Genomic DNA, 21,423 nt, shown 5'->3' with positions numbered 1-21,423 from the left:
GAGCAAATGCCGCGCGTACTGTAACATCAAACCCGCACAGTGAGCAATGTCGGGTTGTGGCAAGGCCACTATTGCCGAAATCTGAACCAAGGTTGGCCAGAACTCTGCAGCGTTGACACCAACTGGAAGTTTGGCCTACAAACACCCAATCATTGATAAGATAAACATCAAATTGGTCAAATCTGATTATCTTCAATGTGCCCCTATTCTCATCAACAAGGCTGTCAGACTAACTGTATGCGGTGTAGCCTGCGCGATCCTGTCCCTTAGCCAAGCGCCACGTGACTAGTTTGTCACGAATCAGCCACTCACGTGTCAGGGCCGATGATCGCCTCATCATGAAACAAGTCATCGCTGCCATTCCAACATTCCTTCTCTTGTTGAGTCTCTCGGCCAATTTCTTTTCTGCTGCTAATATGTTTGCTAAGCATCATCCAGCTGATTGACCTCACGGATGATGCTGGCAATATGCGTGCTCCTCCCTCCACCCATGTGAGGGATGCGGTAATTGGTCCCCTGAGATCGCGGCGAGGTTGCAAAACCTGCAAGTAGGTGCTTCATATCCATATCTCTGCGGCGCAAGCTTATAAGTATCATCTCAAGGGTCCGGAGAGTCAAGTGTGGACAGGAAAAGCCAAACTGTCTTCGATGCAGCAAGACAGGCCGTAAATGCGAGTATGAAGGCCCAAATTTAGGCACGTTTTCCTCCACATCTGCGACACTTTCAATTCTCGACAAGCCCCTGTCCTCGGCACCGGATACAGTCTGGAAGGAGCGTCGCGCATTTGCCTACTACTTCCAACATATTGCCCTGTTTATCGGCGGGGGTCTGGAAGTTGACTTCTGGAGTACCATCGTTCCGCAGATTTGCCGCAGCGAACCCGCTGTGTGGGATGCCATCATCTCCCTGAGTACCCTGTTCGAAAGCCCCGAGCCATGTCCAGACATAGCTTTTCTACGCCAGAGAGATGTCCTTCTCCTTAACCAGTACCATCGAGACGCCATCAGCTGGTATTCCCGCTCAATGTCCCAAGTCCGTCAGCGACTAGAGCGCGGTGACGGGGATGTCTTGGTCGGACTGGTAAGCTGTATACTCTTTATGTGCATTGAAGGTTTCCAGGGTGGTGCGGCACAAGCTACTCGGCTTTACTGTCAAGGCGTGCAACTCATTGTCACCTTGCGTGGTCAGATCGCTTCCGGGGTCGTATCGTCATCGAAAGCTGCATGGTTGGAAGATATTATCGTTCCGATATTTATCCGTCTCGGGGCGACAGCGCTCAACTTCTCCACTGTTCCAGTCGGCGCTTTACTACCCGATGTTCAGCATGTATTAAGACAGGGGTTTACTTCCCTCAAATCGGCTCGCGAGGCAATTGTTCTCTTACTCACAGAGACTCAGCTTTTTCAGCGTATTTGCCTACCACATTTGCTGAAGTCCGATGGCTTCCAGCCACCTCCTGAGCTAGTCAATCAACGACTCGCTCTATTTGGTAGACTAAAGGTGTGGCACACTGCGTTCACGGACCTGATGGAAACCTTGCGCATGAAAGGGGCTTTATCACCGCAGCAAATAAGCACTAGCGCCCTTCTTCTCGCTTATCACGAGATGCTATACGTAATGATCGGGACGTCCACATGTCAGTTGGAGACCGCAAACGACGCATACCTCCTGCAATTCCAGAACATAGTGGATCAGTCTAAGTTCGCACTAGGTGCTTCGGCTCGATCAGACGGATCCCAACCTCCACTCACGCTTGAACTCGGTATTTCAATACCTCTGTGGTTCACTAGTCTAAAATGCCGAGAACCCAAGCTTCGACAAACAGCACTAAGCCTAGCAGGCCAAGCACCTGCAGTGCAAGCGTTCTATAAAGTGAATACTGGGGCAAGGTGGTCACACACCATAATTACAATAGAAGAAGTGTGTGCAGTGGCTATGAAGTCATCTGAAGGATTACCGGTGTCGACAAATCAACTCCAATACTCACATTGTCAAGACCTTGGTAGCAGCATATTTGATCCGGATGGTGGAAGTCAACCCAGCACTCCAGGACTGGAATTTATCCCCAGTCCATATTCGGTGGATTCGGATGTGGATGCCGGGACAGCAGTCACAGAACTCGTCCCAGAAGAGGCACGCATCAGACCCATAAACCTCTTCCGCGTCCAAGACGGCTTCCCTCCGGGAACAACAGATGAAGAGATCGCAAGGTGGAGTCCTTACCGTGAACAAAGCTTTCTGCATTATTTGCGAAATGAGCGTGATCCAATCAGTGGTGCTTGGAAGATAGCCCATGGATTTACTCCAATCGATTATTGAGACGATGATAGAGAGTCCACATACCCAGTTTAGATGCTTGAGAATAGTCATACACTTCCCGCGATAATCAAGTGGATCAATTACTTGTGCCATCAGGATCTCCCCGCAACCTGTTCCTCAAATGACTGCACACTTGAGCAAAACCTGAAATCAATTCCCCAACGCGGCTTTATACACCCTTGGCGACCTAGTATTCAGTACGTCCACGCCTCAGATCTCCTACGACACCGTGTCTGCGGAGATCAAGCACAGCTAAGCATTAAGTGTCTCTGCGTTGGTCCACATTGCGGAGTCTTGCCTTGATTGGGGTGTTAATAGCAAGCAGCCGATTGACAGGTCCGAGTCCCTAAAGGATAATAGCAAACCGAGCCTATCAGGTTGATGTAAATGTGGGCTCGGGTGGGTATGCCTTCACCCCCACACAGCAATCTGGCGCACGGTGCACTAAAGCATCGCATCCATCTCCACTCGCCCCCGCCTCATTCCCCGCAATGTGCATGAGTAGAAAATGGGCCAGTTCCACCCTGCAGATGTAATCATAGCGTGGGTAATGCGGATACAACGGACGGCAAGAGCAAATAGCCTGATAAAGGTGTAGCATATTGGCTAAAGCAAGATACTTCTGGGCTATAAAGCTGCAATGTGTGCCGCTGAAGCCAAGTTCGTTTGACTCGAAGCCATAGGAATCAATCCGTAGCAGGGCAACAGGATGTTTATTTCTCTCAATGTTCTGGCGGCGCCCGCTGTATTTATCGCGGCAGCCGTTGCCACAGTGCCAACACATGTCCCTGCCACTGGTGACACACAGAGCGATGATACGACTGTCTTCTTCGAGAATGACGGCAACTGGACGTCTCATGGGACTAAGCCTAGCGCACTATTTGTCAATACGCCCTCGAGTTACGCCGGTGCCAATGCAGTGTGCGCGGAACAGAATGAGACATTGCTGAGCTGCGAGGAATACGTCAATTTCGAGAATTTATTCAGCTATCAGCAATACCTCGGCAGGATCACTACTGATCAGCTATTCTGGTCATCATGCTCTTCCTCATCCCCTACTTCATGGCGCGGTGTTGTTCAGAGCAGCACGAATTCAAGCTCCGACCTCCCCTTTCTGTGCACCAACAGCGCCCCTCTTGTTGACAAAGTAGATACGGATTACTCTGGTTTTCCTCGTGTGAATGTCACTTACAATGATACGACTTTCGAGGGTATGAGGGACCACATGGCATTTCGCTTCGCTGGGATTCGCTTTGCTCAGCCCCCCACGGGAGATCTGCGATTTCAACCGGCGCAGCCGTGGAACCATACCATTTCATACGTAAACGCCACGAGTTACGGACCGGCCTGCTTGCAGTTTGGATATTTTGAGGGCAACTCGTATGGTCTGAGTATGTTGCCCACCTAGAATATCTTGGAACACTGCTTACTTCTCAGACCCCTGGGGAAATAGTGAGGACTGCCTGTTTCTCAACGTCTGGACGCCACACATCCCGTCAAGCGACTCCTTAAATCCTGACAACGGAAAGCCCGTCATGGTCTGGATCTATGGTGGTGGGGATACACAAGGCTCTGCAGCCGACTCCACATTTGATGGGGCTAGTCTTGCATCTCGCTCTGATGTTGTGGTTGTCTCGTTTAATGTATGTCCCTTTTTCCCAATAGCCATTATCTCTATCGCTAAATGGAAGTCAGTACCGCGTCAACATATTCGGCCTTCTGGCTCTCGATGATGGTGAGCTCAACGGCAACTACATGATGACCGATAAGATCCAAGCATTGCGCTGGGTTAGGCAAAATATCGCTGGATTTGGAGGTAACCCGAAAAACGTGACAATCTTCGGTCAATCTGCCGGCGGATCATCAGTCAATGATCTGATCACATGTCCCGCAATCATGGGCGAAGACCTCTTTCAAAATGGCATCGTCCAGTCCGGAAAGTCGAATGTCGCTACTGCTGAAGTCGCCGCAGCCTACGCCTTACCCTACATTGAGGAATTCTGCAACGGCACAGCGACGCAGCGGGCCTCCTGTTTGCGGTCTTTACCTGCAGAGACACTGCTTGACATCACCAACAACAGCATCAGTTGGTATACTGTCATTGACGGCCACTACTCGGCAGACTACACGCAAGCGCGATATGCACTCGGAGCACAGTACATCAACTCGGTCAATGTCCTTACGGGCAACATGCTTGAGGAATACCAATCCCTTGCAACCACAACTCTCTGGCCCAGTATGAGCAACTTCAGCGAGGCATTAGAGATCCTCATCAGCGACGCCGCCATCAACGAAGCCCAAGCAGAAGCGGCCCTCAACTCAGGTCTCTACACAATCACCAACAACACGGTGTACAACGGCAGCACTACCTACACCTCGGTCTACAACGCCTCAGTCCACCTCGGCACTGAGGGCCAACTATACTGCGACGGCACCCTACTCCAGTGGATCGCCGCGGCCTCATGGGCCTTCAAATCCCACTGGTTCTACATCCACAACCGAGGCTACGCACTCAGCTACTATGACTTTTACGATTTGTGTACCTTTCCCGTGGGAGAACCAGATACTCCATACTACCGGTGTCATAGTAGCGATCTGTACGAGGTGTTCGGCACATACTATATTTTTGATCAGCCCGTGCGCGTGCCTGAGGATATTTACTACACCAACGCGATCCAGGATATGTGGGGTGCTTTTGCCCGGACTGGGAACCCGAATGTCGATCCGGCTTACCTGAAGGCGCGATCGTATGATTCAACTATTGACTTCTTCTTTGGGTTCGAGTGGCCGCAGTTTACGATTACTAGTCCGAGGGTAGCGTCGTTGCAGTACCCGGGGCCGGAGGTGTCCTCGCTGCCGTATCAGGAGCACTGTGAGGTGCTGTTGCCATATGTGACGAATCCAAGTGCTCCTAGTGCGAGTGCACAGTAAGGATTATGATACAAGTGATTGAGCAGCGCATCCGACGCTGTTTACGCTTGACAACACATATAACCAGTGTATAAAGTAACTAGCCAGTTATTATTAGTTTCTCTAAACAATATAGAGATCTAATTCTCTTTTTTTATCTCGGCTCAGAGAACTCATATTCAGGAAGGTGGTGGTGGTGGAGGTCAAGCCTCAGCCAAACTGCGGTGGTCGCGTGAGCGACTACACAACCGGTGTGATTCTCCAACGTTATTCTGTATTTAGGCAAAGTGCCACTTGTACCTTCTATAGCCCCTATTATAAAAGCCGAAAGAAAATACGGAGGAAGTTCCAGCAAATATTTTACATCAGTAACTAACTAACTAATCGCCTGCCCTGATCGCGGAGATGACTCAGCAACGACAGGATGACAATCATCACTATCCCCTGCTGTATTAGGCGCCCCTGGCTTCACAGGCAGTCTCCCACTCCCTCATCACTGCTGAGCACATTCAACACCCATTCCATCCAAGACATGGATATATTCAAACGTGCCCAGACGAGCTTCCTGTCCTGGAAACACGGAACACCACTTTCATCTGGGGCCTACGCCTCCCCAAACTTCCAGTCCTGGCATACTTTTGACCCTGTCCAAAGTTGGATTGCCACTCGGTCCGACATCGATACAAATACACCAGCAGACCCAGCTGAGAGCAGCGATACATCAAGGCTTGTCCTTCTGACATGGAATATTGATGCAACGTCGCCTCAGACCGAGAAACGCGTCACAGAAATTATCACGTGTATTATCGGGTTAGAACCCCGAGTGAATATCATTTTCCTCCAAGAAGTGTCAAAGCCAGCCCTCCAGCAAATCTTGAAAGACAAGCGTGTTCGCGAACTCTGGCTTTCGAGCGAATGTGATGACACATCGTGGGGCGACCAATCGTTTGCGGTGATGACCTTACTGTCTAAGGCACGCTTCACGACAAACACCGCCATAGGACCAATTTGGAGGGTGAAGTTCCCTAGTCACTTTGCTAGGGATGCTCTCTGCTGTGATATCTTCGTTCCTTCGCCTATGGAACCTGAACCAACACGGATACGTCTAGTAAATGTTCACCTAGACTCTTTGCCAATCAAGCCTTCCCACCGACCCAAGCAGGTATCTATTGCTACATCCCTCCTTCGCAGCGCAGGTCAAGGTCTAGTCGCAGGTGACTTCAATCCGGTCCTCGATGAGGACAACGGCCTTCTAGAAAAGAATGGCTTGGTGGATGCTTGGGCAACTCTTAGGCCCGAGGAACCTGGCTTCACTTGGGGCCTCGATGGCAAGCAACCATTCCCTCCAAATCGGCTTGATAAAATAGGCATCCTGGGGCTGCGATCGTATGATATTAAGACATTAGAGCCGAAGCCAATAAGCGGATCTTCCGACGATGAACCCTTATGGAGTGATCATCATGCTTTGATCTATGCTTTTGGCTTGGTCAATGAATGATCATCAATACCGTGATCGGCGCCATGTACGCCTCAATACCCCTATCTACGAACTTACTTGGACAGGTGACGCACTCGGTAACTTTTTGCGCCCGTTTGTCATCGTCTACTCAGTAGAGATGATAGGATTACCAGAGATTTCGCCACTCTCGGAGATGAAAGACCTTGATGGTAGTGAGATGGGGGAACTAGACCAGCGCGACTATGTACGGGTCAGTCACCTCCCTCATTGTATTCTGGGATCCGACAAATCAAGACTTCTGGCCCCTGGAATTAGACGCCTGATTCAGTTTGAGAGCCATGCGATTTTGAAGCATGCTTGACGCCCGGCTGTCTGGGGTCAACACATGGCTCAACTTTTGGGGTGATTCACTCGCCTGGCTGTGGGAAATGATCTAAGTCTTTTCATGAGATCATAGAGCCCACGCAGGTGAATTTGCTCACTGGCTTTAAACCCATGTGGAAGGAAACAGCGTTCAAGAAGCATTGCACCTCCGCTCCTAGATAAATATTTGATCCTTTGGGGGGAGAAGCGTATGCTGCATGTAGCTAAGACAGGAATAGTTAGCTATTGAGTTCCTCATCCATAGCTCATGCCACACCATCTGTAGCAGCAAACCTGCCCTCCGATCATCAATCCCACCATTTGAGCCAGCTTTGATTACACTGAGTGATCGATAAGTGGAAACGACAATCCCACTACTCCTAGCACACTCACCATCACCACCACCCACTTAACCCTACCCTAGCCAAGAATCATCCACACCCCAAACCAACCCGCAAACAATACCCCTCCCAAGAATAAGATGAATAATATCTGATGCAATATCCGCGTAACAAGCACCAGCGATGATTGGCACCCACATGTTCGGGGGCGTCACCCGCGCCCCGTCCCCCAATAACACGCCTTCAAGTATCGCCACAACCACGGTTCGCCTTCCCCGCTCCCCTCCTCCCCCACGATGTCATAACCCACTAGTCTGAAATATAAGTTGCCTCCACCCTCACCCTTGGCTATTCTTATCCCATCATAATCAATCCATCAACATCATCATCACAAGAAAGAAAATAAGTGACAGCACACAATGACCAGCGAACGCAGACCCTCTGGCGCATACCACCTCACCGGCGCAGACATCGTCGAAAGAGTCGATGACCTCAGCTCCGGAGGCGGATGGGAAGAACTGAACCGCCGCGCTCATCACGCTGAAACGGGTGAATCGCAGCAGTCGCAGCCGAAGTCAAGTACTCAATCTAAGCAAGCTCCGGACAGGTCGCAGTCGTTTAGGCCGTATAATCCTAACCAGGGTGGGTTTCCTTTCCATTCCCCCTATATAGTTGATTCAGCCATGGTATATAAGAGAAATGGAAGCTGATGTTGGTGATAGGAACCGAGCAAAGTGACGACCTGCTGCCGGATGAGTAGTGGTGGGCGTCCTAGTTTGTCCGCGGTGGTGATATCAGCTGTGGTGGGGGTGTATTGTTGTTTGTATCCGGGTTGGATGTATACGAGGGACTTGGTGAAGTGGGTTACTTGTTGTAAAATTTGATGCAGATATTAGTACTACGGTGGAGGGATGTATATGTGGAGATTACATTTATGATATGAAATAATGACTCTCGTTTAATATCTTGATGGAATGGTTACTACTGATGGTACCGGTAGTTCTTATTGTGCAATGTCTTCCCGTTCTTCAACGATTAGTCAGTGTGGCCGAGTGGTTAAGGCGATAGACTAGAAATCTATTGGGTTCGCCCGCACAGGTTCGAGTCCTGTCGCTGACGTTTCTTTTTGGTTTTTTTATTTGGTGTACCTGGGTACGGAAGCCTCCCTTTCTGTTCGATTTTTATCTTCTGAAGGAATATCTTGGTTATTAGTAACATTTTACATCATGTCTGCATCTATCTCAAAAGTATTTTGAACGGTTTCATTGAAGAAATGCCTCATGCATGGGTTGTTCTTTGCTCTGCGGGAGAGCCACCAAAGATATATATAATCTCCGACTACATTCTCCCTCAACTCGCATCACTTCCCCCAGCATCCCTCTGCTTCACCCTTTCCGACTCAAACGCAAGCCCTGCACGCTCTCTCAATACCCCATACATCGACGACGAATCCAACGCACGTCCATTATCCTCCCCATACCCCCGCGCCGCGCGGAGATGATCCAAAACAACCCGCGCAATCGGCAAATCCGTTCCCGCGCCCTCGGCACAACTCACCCCCAACGAGACATCTTTGATGGCCAAATTCACATCCGACCACGGTCGCTGACCCCGTTCAGGCAGATAAAACCCTCCCGTCATCCTCTTCGACATGGAGGTCAGCAGTGGACCATATTGCTCTTCGAGCAACCCCTCGAGAACATCGTTCCCGAGACCGGACTTTTCCGCCAATACCTGTGCTTCTGCAACAAGCTCCATCATGCCGCCGATGAGGAAGTTGCTAATAATTAGTTAGATATATCTTCGAATGAGTAGATATCTAGGATAGGTTTAAACTCACCCCGTACACTTCAACAACGTAGATCTGGTAACATCACTCCCCAACCTCATCATCTTCCGCCCCATAACACCCACAATATACGGCTCCACTCGCTGCACGGCCTCTTCCGCACCCGCGACCACAAACAATAGCTTGCCTTCTTGCGCGGTAGGCGTGGCTCCGAACACCGGTGATGCGACATAGCTTACTTCGCACTCAGTAAGACGTCGTTGTGCCCAGGCAGACGTATCCGGATGGACGGTCGTTGTGTCGACGATGAGTTTCTGGCGTAGGTGGTCTGGGTCTAGTGTTGTTATGGTATCGATGATGGATCGAACAGCAGTGTCATCGGTCACAGCGACGAAGCAGATATCGACGTTGGTGATAAGCTCGGGGATGTTGGCGTGCTGTACGCCCCCGATTGCTTGAACGGGCTGTCCACGAGCCTCGGTTCGGTTGTAGAATTGGAGGGATGGGGCGTTGATGCGCGATAGATGGGCTTGGAGGTTCAGGGCCATGGCCTGGCCCATTGAGCCGAGACCTGGAGAATTTAGTCTCTTTGTATACAGGGTGGACTATGGTGAATGTGGGAATGTGTTGGGTGCTTACCGATCCATCCGAATCGGGGGTGGGCGTTGGTTGGAGTGTTCATGGTGGAGGATAGATTGGTTTAACGCTGAAGGGGAGGAATGAGGATGGAGATTGGGTGGGAGACGTCGTATATTTGAGCTGCCCGATAGATTCCGTCTACGTCAGATCTCGTCTGTTGGCTGCAGCTTCTGTTATCGGCTGTCATGAGTCATTTGAATCGGCCTAGAGCATCGCTCTGAACATCAGAGCTGACGGGCTTTGAGTCAAGAATAGGCGTGTCATTCGCCCGAAGGGCGGGGATCCACCAGATCGCGGGGTGATCTCCGAGATCTTGTGCAGTGAGTTTCAATAGCACGACGCAACATGCTTGCATTTGAATAGAGGTTTGGAATGATGATTGATAGCTAAACGAGACGTCTGTTGCTGACACAGTTGAGTGGTGGGATAGAGGCCTGTTTGCAACCCAGTACGCAATGTTGGATTGTGCGACAAAATGCAAATCTCGATAAACCTCCGTCCAGCATGGGGTTTAATAGGTGTCCACCATCAAGCTTATCTTTATGCAAGGGATAAAGCCCATAGCGTATGAGAAAGCAAGTCAACCCGCTTCATCCCTCCGCCTCATCTGCAGACCGCCACACTCTGTAGTAGATGTCCATACAAAGTTCTCGATCTCAAAGAGATCAAAGCCCGATCAGCAACCTTGGACCAATAACACAGCTACCTTGATCATCATGTGAGGTTGGAGATGCATGCCTAGCACAGACTACCAGGTGTAGGGTTAGATGATGCTCATACGTTAAGCTTTACACGTCAGCGTTCAGCTCTCGCCTCTTGCCAAGGAGCCGCTTCTATGCGAGATGAGATCGTATCTATGTACTGTAGGCAATTTTCGCTTCCGCCATGTAAGTCTCGCTGTTGGGCATCTTTACTGAGTTCAAAGGTCCACATAGTAATTTTGCAACAAGGACAGCAGGAAAGGAGAAATGGTTGTGTTTACAAAGCATTTGCTGATACTGAGTTCATATCCAATAGAATTATCTCTTACTGGCGACCGGAGAGCATCTCCATTACCTTATGTCCATATCCGAGAAAGGTTGCGCAATACGCTCACTTGTAGGAGTCATTTGAGAGCTAACCAGCACGCCCGTTCCCTTTGCGACCGTACATCCACTTTTTTTCACACCACTTTTCCTTGGAGCAAATCCACCGCAGCAGTATTCTAACCTAGCATATCACCCCTAACCATCCAATCCTCCTTGACTACCTCCAACGATAATAACCTAGGAAGTACACATCCCATTAATACACTGCAACCCGCCATCAGCCGGCACAGGACAGTCCCTAAACCTAGTCCAGAACATCTCGGTCTCGCCGCCCTGATCATCCACCATCGGAGCCACGGTGACCTGACATTCCAACTGAAACCAACGATTAGCATGACGAATTAGAGTTCAGAGATATCCCACGTACCTGGTGTCCGCCGTTGCACTCGCATGCTTTAGCACCATAGCGGATGCAGAATGTGCCAGGAATTTCACAGCCCTGGGTCTGGGTCACGAAAAGGCCGAAGGCGAAGAGGACGAGGATGGATTTCATGATGAATGATCTCTTGGATGAGAGAGGAGCTGAAGAATGACTAATGCGATGTAAGTGAGAAGGAAATGGGCGTCTGTGATGATTGTGTGATTGCGCTTGATAGTTGCGAAGTGGCGTCTATCTTTCCGAAAATCACCACGCCGGAAAGGTAACACCAAGTCTGAGATTCGGGAGAAGAATAATATAATACTGCTTCTTTGAGGAGATTTCAATAGAAAATACATTCTGTACGAGAAGTATCACTGCATGGGTTCTACACACACTGTCGTGTTTGGTATATTCCCTGCTGGTGAATGCTCCTCTCTTCACTCCGAGGGGAACTTTAACCAGCTCAATCAAGAGTGGTCTTGTCAGAGACACACGGGAATATCCTCATGGTTAAGCTTTACGACGAGTAAATGTCATATTGGTAGTACCAGCCTTCGCACACAACCTCCACCGCACGCCACAGCTGTGCCTCCCCTGGTTCTTTCTAGCCCGCCCGCGAAAACAAAGTTCTCGCCACTGACCACTTTCCAAGGGTCAAATTCACCATGACAGCTCTGCTCGAACATAATGGCGTAGTGTCAGACCCACAAATTCTTGGAGAGGTACGATGGTATTGCGTAAATATTGGTTGGTGGTTTATTTTCCGTGGATAAAGTAGTACACCAATGCGGGAATGAGAAGCGAAAAGAGTTTCCTCGGTCGCAGACGGAAAGAAATGACAAATATCCAGTATATCATTGATAACCAAGGCTTGATTGGCGAGATAGTTAATTGTGCAAGCGGATATTGAATGTTTACTATTTGTCAATAGCATCATATTTCCATTCATCTCGGTCGCTCGAGTTACTTGAACCGGCTGACTCTAGTAGAACTGTATTTCTCCTTTGATCTCACTCTAAACTTTACTGATGTTGAATTGCATCGATGCCCTTCTTGATTTGTCTGGCTAAATAATTCGGAGGGAAATACATTATGTTGATCATAGATGTGAGAGATATCCGAGATGAAAGAAATAACGAAAAGCATGAATGAGAATTATCGTTGATGTCAGAAATATCAGAGATGAAAATCAAGGCAATAAAGGGATGAACAGGAAAGAAAACTTCAGAATGTGTACGAAATAAATAACAATGCAGCCGAAGCGAGAATGCAAGAGGGCAAGGGCAAAGGTATGTAAAGAAAGTCTGTCGGGCTTTGATCCGGCTTGATTTACCATCTTAGAAGAGGAGATTTGATCACTTCATGTCTTCAAGCATGTCGAAGTCGTTCAATGGCCGGTCCGACCTGGTATAACTGATGGGCATGTTTGGATAACTGCCAGGCTCATAGCTAAGGCTACTGGCCATGTCTTGAGAGAATGCTAATGGGTCATTTGCAGCGATCGCATTGAAATCGGGATTGTAGCCCGAATACACCATGCCTGATGAGAAGGGCGGGCAGAGGTCAGTGTTCCATAGATCTCCCGAAGATATGTTCTCTCCTGAAGGCAATTCAGGTAGCTCATTGGAGGCATTCCCAGGCACATAACTACTAGGTACGTCGTGTGGAAAATAATCCATCATATGGGGATCATTGTCAAAAGAATAGACACCAGAGGGCTGTTTGGAAGATACGACAACGGATGTATTTACACCAGTGGTGTCGTTGGCCGTGTCCAGAGATTTGGAGGGTGCATTGTCAGCCTCAGCAGCGGAAGGACGACGATACTTGAGTGTCACGACTTTACGCTGTGGTTGTCCCACGTCATTGGGGTATTCGAGGAATTTTGCACCGGGAACCAAAAGCTCATTGGAACTACCCACGCTGCTGCACTTGTCCTCGTTATCACTTTCACTCTTTTCGACCTCTGAAGAGCTCTCCTCAGCTTTGACTGCCGACTTTCTTCTTTTCTGCAGCCTTCGTGATCTTGAAGCCCTTCCTTGGACCCATTCTTCATCTGAGGACGTATCCTGGTGTCGAGGTCTAGCCCGGGACCCGGAGACATTGTTCTTACTTGAGCTGGCTCTAGTGTTTGGTGCCTCGTCCGAGACGCTCTTTGTGGGCGTTTCTTCAGAAGACTTGGACATACCAGTAGCACCACGCCGAAGAGGAGGGGGAACGGCCTTGTCTGCAGAGACTCGACGACTGCGGAGCTTTGCAAGGTGCTGTACAATTGCGCCCTCCGTCACATTATGACCCATGGTATTAGCGACCTCAGCCCAAGGAATCTTGATCGACTTTGTATTGCAAACGGACTGAACAGTCAACAGAAGGAGCTCGTTCAGATTTTCTATACGTGTTAGCCTCGGTCGAACGAGTTTTTCTACAAGATGGGATTGTTGAAGCCGAGATAGGGACATACCGTCCCAGCGGACCAGAGTCCGTTTCTTCGGCCTATTCGAAGCCTTCCTCGGAGTTGCCATTTTTCCATGCAAGGAAGAGTCTCTATCCTTTTGTGAATTGAATCTTAGATTAAACAATCCTAGTCAGTTCTATTATGGGTTCGAGAGTGGGCTGGTAGTCCTGCAACGCGTGGCCTGTACAAAGGATTTCGGTAAGTACGCGTGAAGTGAGATGAGGATAAAGTGAAGCTTTCATTCTACTTACTTTGAATTGAAATAAGTTGCTGGTCCGGGACAGATAGTAGACAGCCTATCAGGCAACGTCGTGCATTGCTACTCACTAAGTGAGCCTTCTTTGACTATCGCTGGGTCCGAATCGGTCTACTGCAAGAGAGAGGGAATACCAAGGTGAGAGGAAATAGACGCGTAGTTGTAGACACTGAGCAGTGAGGCCGCGTGAATAGTACTTTCTTGAAGCAGGTGAGCCAATCAGCGCGCTTTAGTGTCGGTGGTGAGGTTAAGCGAGGGGATCATATTGGGTCAGTAATCAAACGTGTCAAACATATTGTGCTGCCTGCATAGAAGCTCATGTGCTTTATTGCCTGGACTGTGCATGATAGAATTATACACTCAGGTTTCTGTTGTAGCATCATTCTCCTAATACGGAAAGGACATACTATCGTTGTGCGGAAAGGACCAACAGTTCCGGTATACTGTACACAAGCAGGACTACTTCGTCCGTTTCAGCTAGCAGTCTATCAAGCAGACAGAGTACTAACTGCAGCTTCTGGTAGGACCCAAACATGTGCATTCTACGTGTTTATGTACCTGTCATACAACGCCCATAGTCGAGCTATGGATGTGTTCTATGCTCTTCCAAGTTGCTTCCGCCCCTTTTAGTGATTTGGAAGTCTAACACTAATAGAAAACTCCTATTTGCAGACCAGAATTCGAATAATGTGAGTTGTGAGTACTAGAAAGCATACTTTATTGATGCTTGCTAAAAATGACCTCGATACAAGCTGCAAGAAACAGTGGGATATGCCTATAGTCTCCTTCGTACCTTCTGCTAACCTCATAATACTGCTAACTTCAAAGCTAATTCCACCAATTCTAGCAACCAGTATCACCCTTCACCGTCCACAACACCATCCCAACCTCAACTCCAACCGCCACCCACGCCCTCTTCACGACTTCACCAGCCTCTCCCCCAAACATCGCCTCCGCAATATCCACCGTCACACTCGCAAATCTCTGGAAGCTACAATTCGGCTCAACTCTCGGATCTAACAACGCGCGATACCAAACGACCGCAGCCTTCTCCCAACTCCGTCCCCCGAACTCCACAGCGCAAAGATAAAACGCATGGCTCGGAATGCCCGAATTCCAATGCACCCCACCATTATCCTCCTCAGTACACACCAATTCCCTCATATGACTCGGCTGTCCATCTCTACCAAGGACAGGATCGTCATAAGCTGTACCAGGCGCCTTCAATGACCTCAGTCCCATCTCCCCCGCACCAGCACCGGCACCTTTCTTCCCCTTCGGCCAAACACAAACCCCCCTCCCAACCACCCAATCCGCCTCCTCGACTCCCTGTCCCCTCCACCACTGCTCAATCACACAAGAAAACACATCAGAGATACTCTCGCTCAGCGCTCCAGACTGACCCTCGTACAACAACCCAGCTGTATGATCCGTCACTCCATGCATCAGCTCATGCACGACGACATCCAGACTCTTGGGGAACCCAGCGAAGTACACCCCGTCTCCGTCGCCGAAGATAATTTCCTGTCCGGTCCAGAACGCGTTGTCTAGGTTTTTGTCGTAGTGGAGACAGCCGATGAGCCGGAGGTCGTCGTTATCGATCGATTGCCGGCCCAGCACAGACGAGAGGAAGTGCAGGAAGATGCCGAAGCTGTCGTATACGTGATTTACGGTGTCGTCTTGGGTGGTCGGGGCGGAGGAGGATTCGGTGCGTACGAGGAGGCCTGGAAGACCGCGCTTGTTGCGGCAGTCGTAGATTTCGCGGGCTTGGGCGTGCGACGTGAGGGAAATATAGGGAGAGGAGGAAAGGCGGGTCTGATGGATTTCGTTGGCGAGGGCGAGGGTGCGGGTGGCGGCGCGGCGGGCTTTGGATGGTGCATTGGGCGAGGTGCTGATGTGTTGGAGGATTTGGGGTTGGATGAAGGTGTAGGTGTGGTTGTTTCTGGCGGACATGGTTGGTCGTGATGGCTGAATGTTCTGGGTTGTGTCAGGTAAGATAGATTTATGGGAGAGATAAAACCACTAATTGTAGATCAGTTATTCCTTAACTGCGTGTAGTAGAATCTAAAGGTAGGATTTACTAAGTGAAAAATAATTATATTGCACCTAGATAAGTATACCAGTCTCGTAAGTGTTATTCATACATGTTTTCAAACAGGGATGCTATATGCACAGCCATCATGACGACCGCACATAGAAAGCTTGTCACACGAAAAGGATAGTATCTCGTGTTGACATCGACCATGGAAATGTAGATTGGTCAATGCGGCCTGACTAAGATCAGGGTCGAAGGCAGGTCTGGGTTGCTGCCATGGATTAAGGTAACGGCTATTATCTTCCAATAAGACGGTGACTCGCCACTGCTACTGTTTCCTGTGAATAGATAGCTAGGTTGCATTCCCGCCCTGCGTTCAGCGGTTCTAGAATTAATAGCAATAAAGCCAAAGTATTTGCATCTGTAGCATTTGATAAGGAATATCGATCGCCATTTCAATGTTTCAATCCGAGTGTTGCATTTTGATTCATCACAGAGTAGTTTGGTGTCTGATAAATATGATTGATATATGTGATTTAATTATGGATGACTCGCCAAGATTGGCTTACAAAGAAAATTGATGTAGAGCACCAGCGACTTCGAAGATTGTATTCAATAAGAAAATGCTGAACGTTGGAAAATGCATGTCGCAGAATTTAAATTACATATAGCTCGATGCTCTAAAATAACCATAGTGTTACAAGCTCCTTTCAATCAAAGAATTCCATCAGTGGTGGCGCCGTGATTATGCCAGGTTGAATGGCTTCCAGAAACTGCATGCGTCGCAGCGTGTTGCACTTGGCTATGCAGCCTTCTCACTTCGTGGCGAGTGCGTTAACGTAGATAACCTCCGCTTGAGCAGACGATATTCATCGAAAGAATTGGAATACTCTTCAAGAGCATTGCGAGCCTTTCCATCCAAAGGAGTATCATCCATACCGGGGTGGTTGTCTTCGGTATGGTGGCAGCATGGAAGGCATAACACAGCGTGCTCTTTGAAGCTGTCTTCCGGGTCACAGGCCTGTTCGGCGTGAGAAGTCCAGCGGATATCTGCTTCAGTACGATCCGAAGGAGCGAGAAGCCTCGAGGCGTTGAGATCTGAGATGTAAGGGGTGTTTGTGCAAAGAGTAGGGCTTCCGGTAAGAGAAAAGGAGAGTGGCTCTTGTCCGCGGCCAATCAGGCCTAGTGACTTTCCAAGGCAATAAGGCATCTTTATTTGATATGATAGATAAGTGCGGTGGAGGAGTACAGAGGACGTTCGCTCGATACCTGCTTGCTTCAAATACTTCTGCTTGTCTACGACCTGGGACATTCCCCGCGAAAAAATGCTGATAGGGATCCTCTACGAGATAGGGCGGGGCCGACAACCGCAGGCGAGACGAGAAAACGCCGAGCATTCTTCTTGCGCAGACATCACGATTCTATGGAAGACATGGTATGCTAGGCTGGTAAATGGTAGCGATGAATCGATACGGTGGTTCATGGCTGGACAGGACGGGCTGGGCTCCTTAAGGAAGGAGATCGGGGAATCCCATCTCGCTCATCGGCAGGTCTAGATTTCCCACCTAAATGGAGCTCCCCGGCTGTCGCCACGGATCGGGGATATTGCAGCCGAGAGCATGAATCAAGACATGGCCAGGAGTCAAGATTTTTGATGCACTGGCGTAGTATGTGGAATCCGGGATGCTGATTGGGCGGCTGACTCTTCCGGCCTACCAGCGAGGCGGTGGTTGGCTGGGAGACTCAAGCAGCCCCGGACGCGTCCCTTGATAAGACCAGATGTCACCCCATGGTTACAACTTCTCCTTCCCTACTCGGCCTCGTCGGTCTGGGTGGCACCCGGCTGTCATGTCCACCATTCCCCATCTCGGTAACTCGGCTCTCCCGGGCGGCTGGGCCACTGCAACTCCTCTGCGCGCCGTGTTTCGAGCTCTCCGCAACCGGGGAGCTCCCCCATATAGTCTTTTTGTAGATACTGGTTCGCCAATCAGGCTCAATATCAGATTCACGCGTCTGGATTAGCCCGTGTTCGGAGTGGGGGCATTGCAGTATGACATGTAGAGCTCTTATCAGCTGTGGGACTGGTACTGTGCTAGTCCAGCGTCGATAGAGAGGAGGTAGAGCTGACATTTGCCTACTAGGTGGATAGTGAATGCTTGCATTCTTGTGTGCCATATATTAGGTGTTCCATCACCCTCGCGCCAGTTCTTGATAAACTCACCCTGGTTCAAAGAGACGACCCTTGACTTCCAGTGACTATCGCCACCCTCTACCTCCTCTCCTTCCAATCTCGGATCTTCTGACTTCTAAGCCCCTCGAGGCTACCATGTCCCGTCCAAGGGCTGTGCGTGATGATCTCTTGATTGAAGAGGACGCCAAAGTCAATGTTGACTACCTTGCACATTCCTGGACGTATGATGAGATGTGGGCTACTAGAAAACATGTTCGCCAAATAAACCAGCACAGTATTGTCAGATGTCGCTTCGAAAATGCTCTTTGGAGAGCATGGATGGCTTCAACTCGACAAACTATTCGCATGCCAGCGGCTTTTATCTCGTGGTGAGTGCTATCTCGATTCCCACTTTACCCGATCGCGATTATCTGACTTCGTGCAGGGACAAAGATAGCGACATCACCTGGCTCTACGGCCCACTGAAGTCCAGCAGAAGCCCCAGCCCAACACCTAGCGAAGCACCCTCGACGCAAGCCCCCAGGAAGCCTTCTCTGAAGCGAAAGCCCAGTATTTGGGAGCTTCCAGAAGATCATTCAACATCGAACGACTCTACAGATGGAAAGTCTCTGCTTGGCCGTTTCTGGAACATAACCATCCACTCAGTCCCTAGTGTAAGCTGAAAGCAGACAACATACTTCCTTCATCAATTCTGATTTTTTTTCTTCCCACAGATAATCCTCAGCTCCCGCCAAGACTGGAACAAGCGGAGAAAATGCCGCGTCCGATTCGAAGAAGAGGTGCAGCAATGCCAGTACGCTCGTGACGGAAACACAATATCGCAATACAGCTATAACTACAACTATCCCTTTTTCTTGGAAGAGGCTGGACTATATGGAAGCCATCAGTGGCAGCAGACTATTGAACCGTTACCATCAACCTTTCTCAGTGGCTACGAGGCGCTTCCTCCAGCGGACTCGGGCCAGTTTTATTCGATGTCAAATTTCCTGGAGGAGCTGGAGTATGTCTTCTCTGTCTTTGTTCATTGGCCTTCTCTACCGCCTAGAGTTTCTTGATTTGTCGAACAGCGCTGATATTTGAGTTGATAGCGAGGTGATATGAGTATTTTTGCGAGATGCTTTGCGGGTAGAGTAGAGAAATGGGGTATATTTAGACGGTACTGATGGTTGGAATTGTTGTAAGAAGACGGACCCCTTACACATATAATTATTACCTGTTATATAATTGCTACTTTACTTGCTAGTGGGTTATAGCGTTATTTTGCAGTCTCTTTTCTGTTCATGTACACTGTTAGCCTTGTTCTCCTTGTTTTACTATTTCCTCGGACAGAAAGAAGTAGGAATGCTGCATTTGGACTTACGTGAGATATTATCGAAGCATTCCTAGGCGTCTAGGTACTAATTATAGCATCAAGCAAAGCACGTCAGATAAGAGTTATGTGTCTAAATTTTAATTTGATTAATATTATGCTCTAAAGAGCCATGACCGCTCGAAACTATGCTATCATTCCAGTTCATAACGCATCGTGTTAACCCTGACCGGAAGCTCAGACACCGGGGCTGAATCTACTTCGTGAGGAACACTGGACTTCAACTGCTCCCCATCTACTTTCCCCGGCAGCTCCGTCACCACTCCATTATCCATCTCAGGGACATAAGACCCCTGCGCCAGTTCTGCGGGGCCCTTCTTAGCATACTCAATCTCATCCGGCTCCTTTGTAGGGACCGGGATTCTCTTCTGCTTCCTTTGACGCAGGCCGAAGAAGACCGCCGCAATAATCAAAGCCACGCCTGCCACCGCACCAACCACGGCACCAGCGATCGCGCCATTCGAGATACCACTTCCATCTTTGCTTGCTGTATTGCTTGTCGTGGAGTTGCCGCTACTCGTAGTATTTCCCGACTCGGATATTTCCGGCGCAAGCAGCTTCGAGGCGAAAATATTGGCGGCATTCCAGGTATTCTCGAAGGACGGGTCTTTGTTATACGAAGTAGACCCCCAGTCGGAACCACAGACGGTCTGGTTGCTTGTTCCATCGCATTGCTCAGCTACCGCCACAGCTGTGTCTGCCAGGAGCGGCACAATCCGACCGGCGAACTCCGGGATAAGGTTTGCCACGGATGCAAGGCACAGCGCCAGGAATCCCTTGAACGGGTAAGCAGACAGTTTGGACTGCTCGGCAGTGCCTAGACTAGCACTGCTATAGCCCACTTCGACCATGATGTCGTCGAGGAAGAATGTGTCAAGCGTGCTGTTGAGGAGTCCTTCGGCTCGCGTCATCCAGACGTCCGACTTGGTCTGCTGTGTCGTCAGCTATCATCCCACAACGATCTATCTCTGGGGATAGTGCTGCTTACCGCTTCATACATATACGCCGCACCACTCAAATAAAACCCATACGCCAAACTCCACCTCGCCGTATCCACAGCCTGACAAGTCGATGAATTCACCGTCGTATTCGAGACTAGATCATACACCGACCAATCCGTGGTATTCACCATGCCGTTTTCCTCACTCCATGACCATGCACTCGCCCCATACTGTGCATACGTCCCCTGGTCGTCTCCCTCACTCGCATACGCCACTCTCGAAATAAGCTGGAAATACGCCCCGTTGCTGAACCAATCGAACTCCGTCCCATGCGTCTGACTCTCATCGTCATATAGTCCGCCGTTGCATATCGAGCCCTGACTAACAACCAATTCCATCGTATACGCGACTTTCTTCGCCCATGTCAGCCAAGAAGAGTTCGTCGGGCTACCCGGAAAGTCCGCCTCTGACGCAGCCATGGCGGCGAGACCCCAGGTGACAAAGTCGCTCGTCAAGACGTCGATCTCCTCCCATTCGCCGCTGAATATGCTCTCCGAGTGGTTGTGCATGCGCGAGATGATAAACTCGTTGTAGGTTGTGTTGCCGGTCGCGTTCCAGTAGGGGATAAGGGACATGTAGAGCATGCCTTCTGGGTAGGAGGAGGAGTAGATGGGGTTGACGGTGCCGTTGAAGTTGGCGGTGCTGAGGAGGTTTGTGAATTCGATGGTGGAGGCGGATTTGACTGTGTCTGGTTACTTTGCATTAGCGGGTCTTCTGATAATCGCAGAAGCAGATGAAGTCCCATACCGGTGCTGTTGATATTGAAATCAATAGCAGAAACACTAACCACTAACCCCGCAAAGACAGCGGCATACCCGCCTAATCGCCCGAAACCCATGACTGGTC

General features: G+C 49.6%; 10 protein-coding genes and 1 non-coding gene across 11 annotated transcripts; 5 read left to right on the top strand and 6 right to left on the bottom strand.

The window, feature by feature from the left end:
- The first annotated feature begins 363 nt into the window (after positions 1-363).
- BDQ94DRAFT_127889 (Zn(II)2Cys6 transcription factor domain-containing protein) lies at positions 364-2,412 on the top strand. Its single transcript, XM_026763896.1, has 2 exons — positions 364-548; positions 604-2,412. The coding sequence occupies exons 1-2, from the start codon at positions 469-471 to the stop codon at positions 2,318-2,320; spliced, it is 1,797 nt and encodes a 598-aa protein (XP_026628403.1). The 5' UTR covers positions 364-468; the 3' UTR covers positions 2,321-2,412.
- Positions 2,413-3,029: 617 nt separating this feature from the next.
- BDQ94DRAFT_186226 (alpha/beta-hydrolase) lies at positions 3,030-6,904 on the top strand (the record flags this gene model as incomplete). The annotated part of the gene is made up of 5 exons (XM_026775094.1): positions 3,030-3,711; positions 3,758-3,963; positions 4,016-5,247; positions 5,401-5,496; positions 5,654-6,904. The coding sequence occupies 5 exons, from the start codon at positions 3,030-3,032 to the stop codon at positions 6,726-6,728; spliced, it is 3,291 nt and encodes a 1,096-aa protein (XP_026628402.1). The 3' UTR covers positions 6,729-6,904.
- Positions 6,905-7,812: 908 nt separating this feature from the next.
- Positions 7,813-8,153, top strand: BDQ94DRAFT_168399 (uncharacterized protein; the record flags this gene model as incomplete). Its single annotated transcript, XM_026771050.1, has 2 exons — positions 7,813-8,035; positions 8,116-8,153. 2 exons carry the CDS (start codon positions 7,813-7,815, stop codon positions 8,151-8,153), a joined length of 261 nt encoding a protein of 86 aa, XP_026628401.1.
- A 278-nt stretch (positions 8,154-8,431) lies between these two features.
- BDQ94DRAFT_t104 lies at positions 8,432-8,512 on the top strand. Its single transcript has one exon. It is a non-coding gene; the product is annotated as a tRNA-Ser (tRNA).
- A 213-nt stretch (positions 8,513-8,725) lies between these two features.
- BDQ94DRAFT_139573 (NAD(P)-dependent oxidoreductase) lies at positions 8,726-10,069 on the bottom strand. Its single transcript, XM_026765454.1, has 3 exons — positions 9,822-10,069; positions 9,234-9,753; positions 8,726-9,173 (listed from the first exon to the last, which is right to left on the bottom strand). Exons 1-3 carry the CDS (start codon positions 9,862-9,864, stop codon positions 8,744-8,746), a joined length of 993 nt encoding a protein of 330 aa, XP_026628400.1. The 5' UTR covers positions 9,865-10,069; the 3' UTR covers positions 8,726-8,743.
- A 1,017-nt stretch (positions 10,070-11,086) lies between these two features.
- Positions 11,087-11,402, bottom strand: BDQ94DRAFT_168397 (uncharacterized protein; the record flags this gene model as incomplete). The annotated part of the gene is made up of 2 exons (XM_026771049.1): positions 11,087-11,224; positions 11,277-11,402. The coding sequence occupies 2 exons, from the start codon at positions 11,400-11,402 to the stop codon at positions 11,087-11,089; spliced, it is 264 nt and encodes an 87-aa protein (XP_026628399.1).
- Positions 11,403-12,625: 1,223 nt separating this feature from the next.
- On the bottom strand, positions 12,626-13,792 carry BDQ94DRAFT_168396 (uncharacterized protein; the record flags this gene model as incomplete). The annotated part of the gene is made up of 2 exons (XM_026771048.1): positions 12,626-13,659; positions 13,732-13,792. The coding sequence occupies 2 exons, from the start codon at positions 13,790-13,792 to the stop codon at positions 12,626-12,628; spliced, it is 1,095 nt and encodes a 364-aa protein (XP_026628398.1).
- Positions 13,793-14,824: 1,032 nt separating this feature from the next.
- Positions 14,825-15,934, bottom strand: BDQ94DRAFT_168395 (M4 family metallopeptidase; the record flags this gene model as incomplete). Its single annotated transcript, XM_026771047.1, has 1 exon — positions 14,825-15,934. The coding sequence occupies one exon, from the start codon at positions 15,932-15,934 to the stop codon at positions 14,825-14,827; it is 1,110 nt and encodes a 369-aa protein (XP_026628397.1).
- Positions 15,935-16,818: 884 nt separating this feature from the next.
- BDQ94DRAFT_168394 (uncharacterized protein) lies at positions 16,819-17,226 on the bottom strand (the record flags this gene model as incomplete). The annotated part of the gene is made up of 1 exon (XM_026771046.1): positions 16,819-17,226. The coding sequence occupies one exon, from the start codon at positions 17,224-17,226 to the stop codon at positions 16,819-16,821; it is 408 nt and encodes a 135-aa protein (XP_026628396.1).
- A 1,116-nt stretch (positions 17,227-18,342) lies between these two features.
- Positions 18,343-19,262, top strand: BDQ94DRAFT_186225 (uncharacterized protein; the record flags this gene model as incomplete). Its single annotated transcript, XM_026775093.1, has 3 exons — positions 18,343-18,575; positions 18,632-18,860; positions 18,921-19,262. The coding sequence occupies 3 exons, from the start codon at positions 18,343-18,345 to the stop codon at positions 19,260-19,262; spliced, it is 804 nt and encodes a 267-aa protein (XP_026628395.1).
- A 448-nt stretch (positions 19,263-19,710) lies between these two features.
- BDQ94DRAFT_186224 (glycoside hydrolase family 76 protein) lies at positions 19,711-21,415 on the bottom strand (the record flags this gene model as incomplete). Its single annotated transcript, XM_026775092.1, has 3 exons — positions 19,711-20,505; positions 20,565-21,265; positions 21,325-21,415. 3 exons carry the CDS (start codon positions 21,413-21,415, stop codon positions 19,711-19,713), a joined length of 1,587 nt encoding a protein of 528 aa, XP_026628394.1.
- Between the last annotated feature and the right edge of the window lie 8 nt (positions 21,416-21,423).

Source organism: Aspergillus welwitschiae (assembly GCF_003344945.1).
Source record: "Aspergillus welwitschiae strain CBS 139.54b unplaced genomic scaffold BDQ94scaffold_9, whole genome shotgun sequence".
Lineage (NCBI taxonomy): Eukaryota > Fungi > Ascomycota > Eurotiomycetes > Eurotiales > Aspergillaceae > Aspergillus > Aspergillus welwitschiae.
Note: the sequence above shows the minus strand (reverse complement) of the source record. Positions and strands in the feature narration are given on the sequence as shown.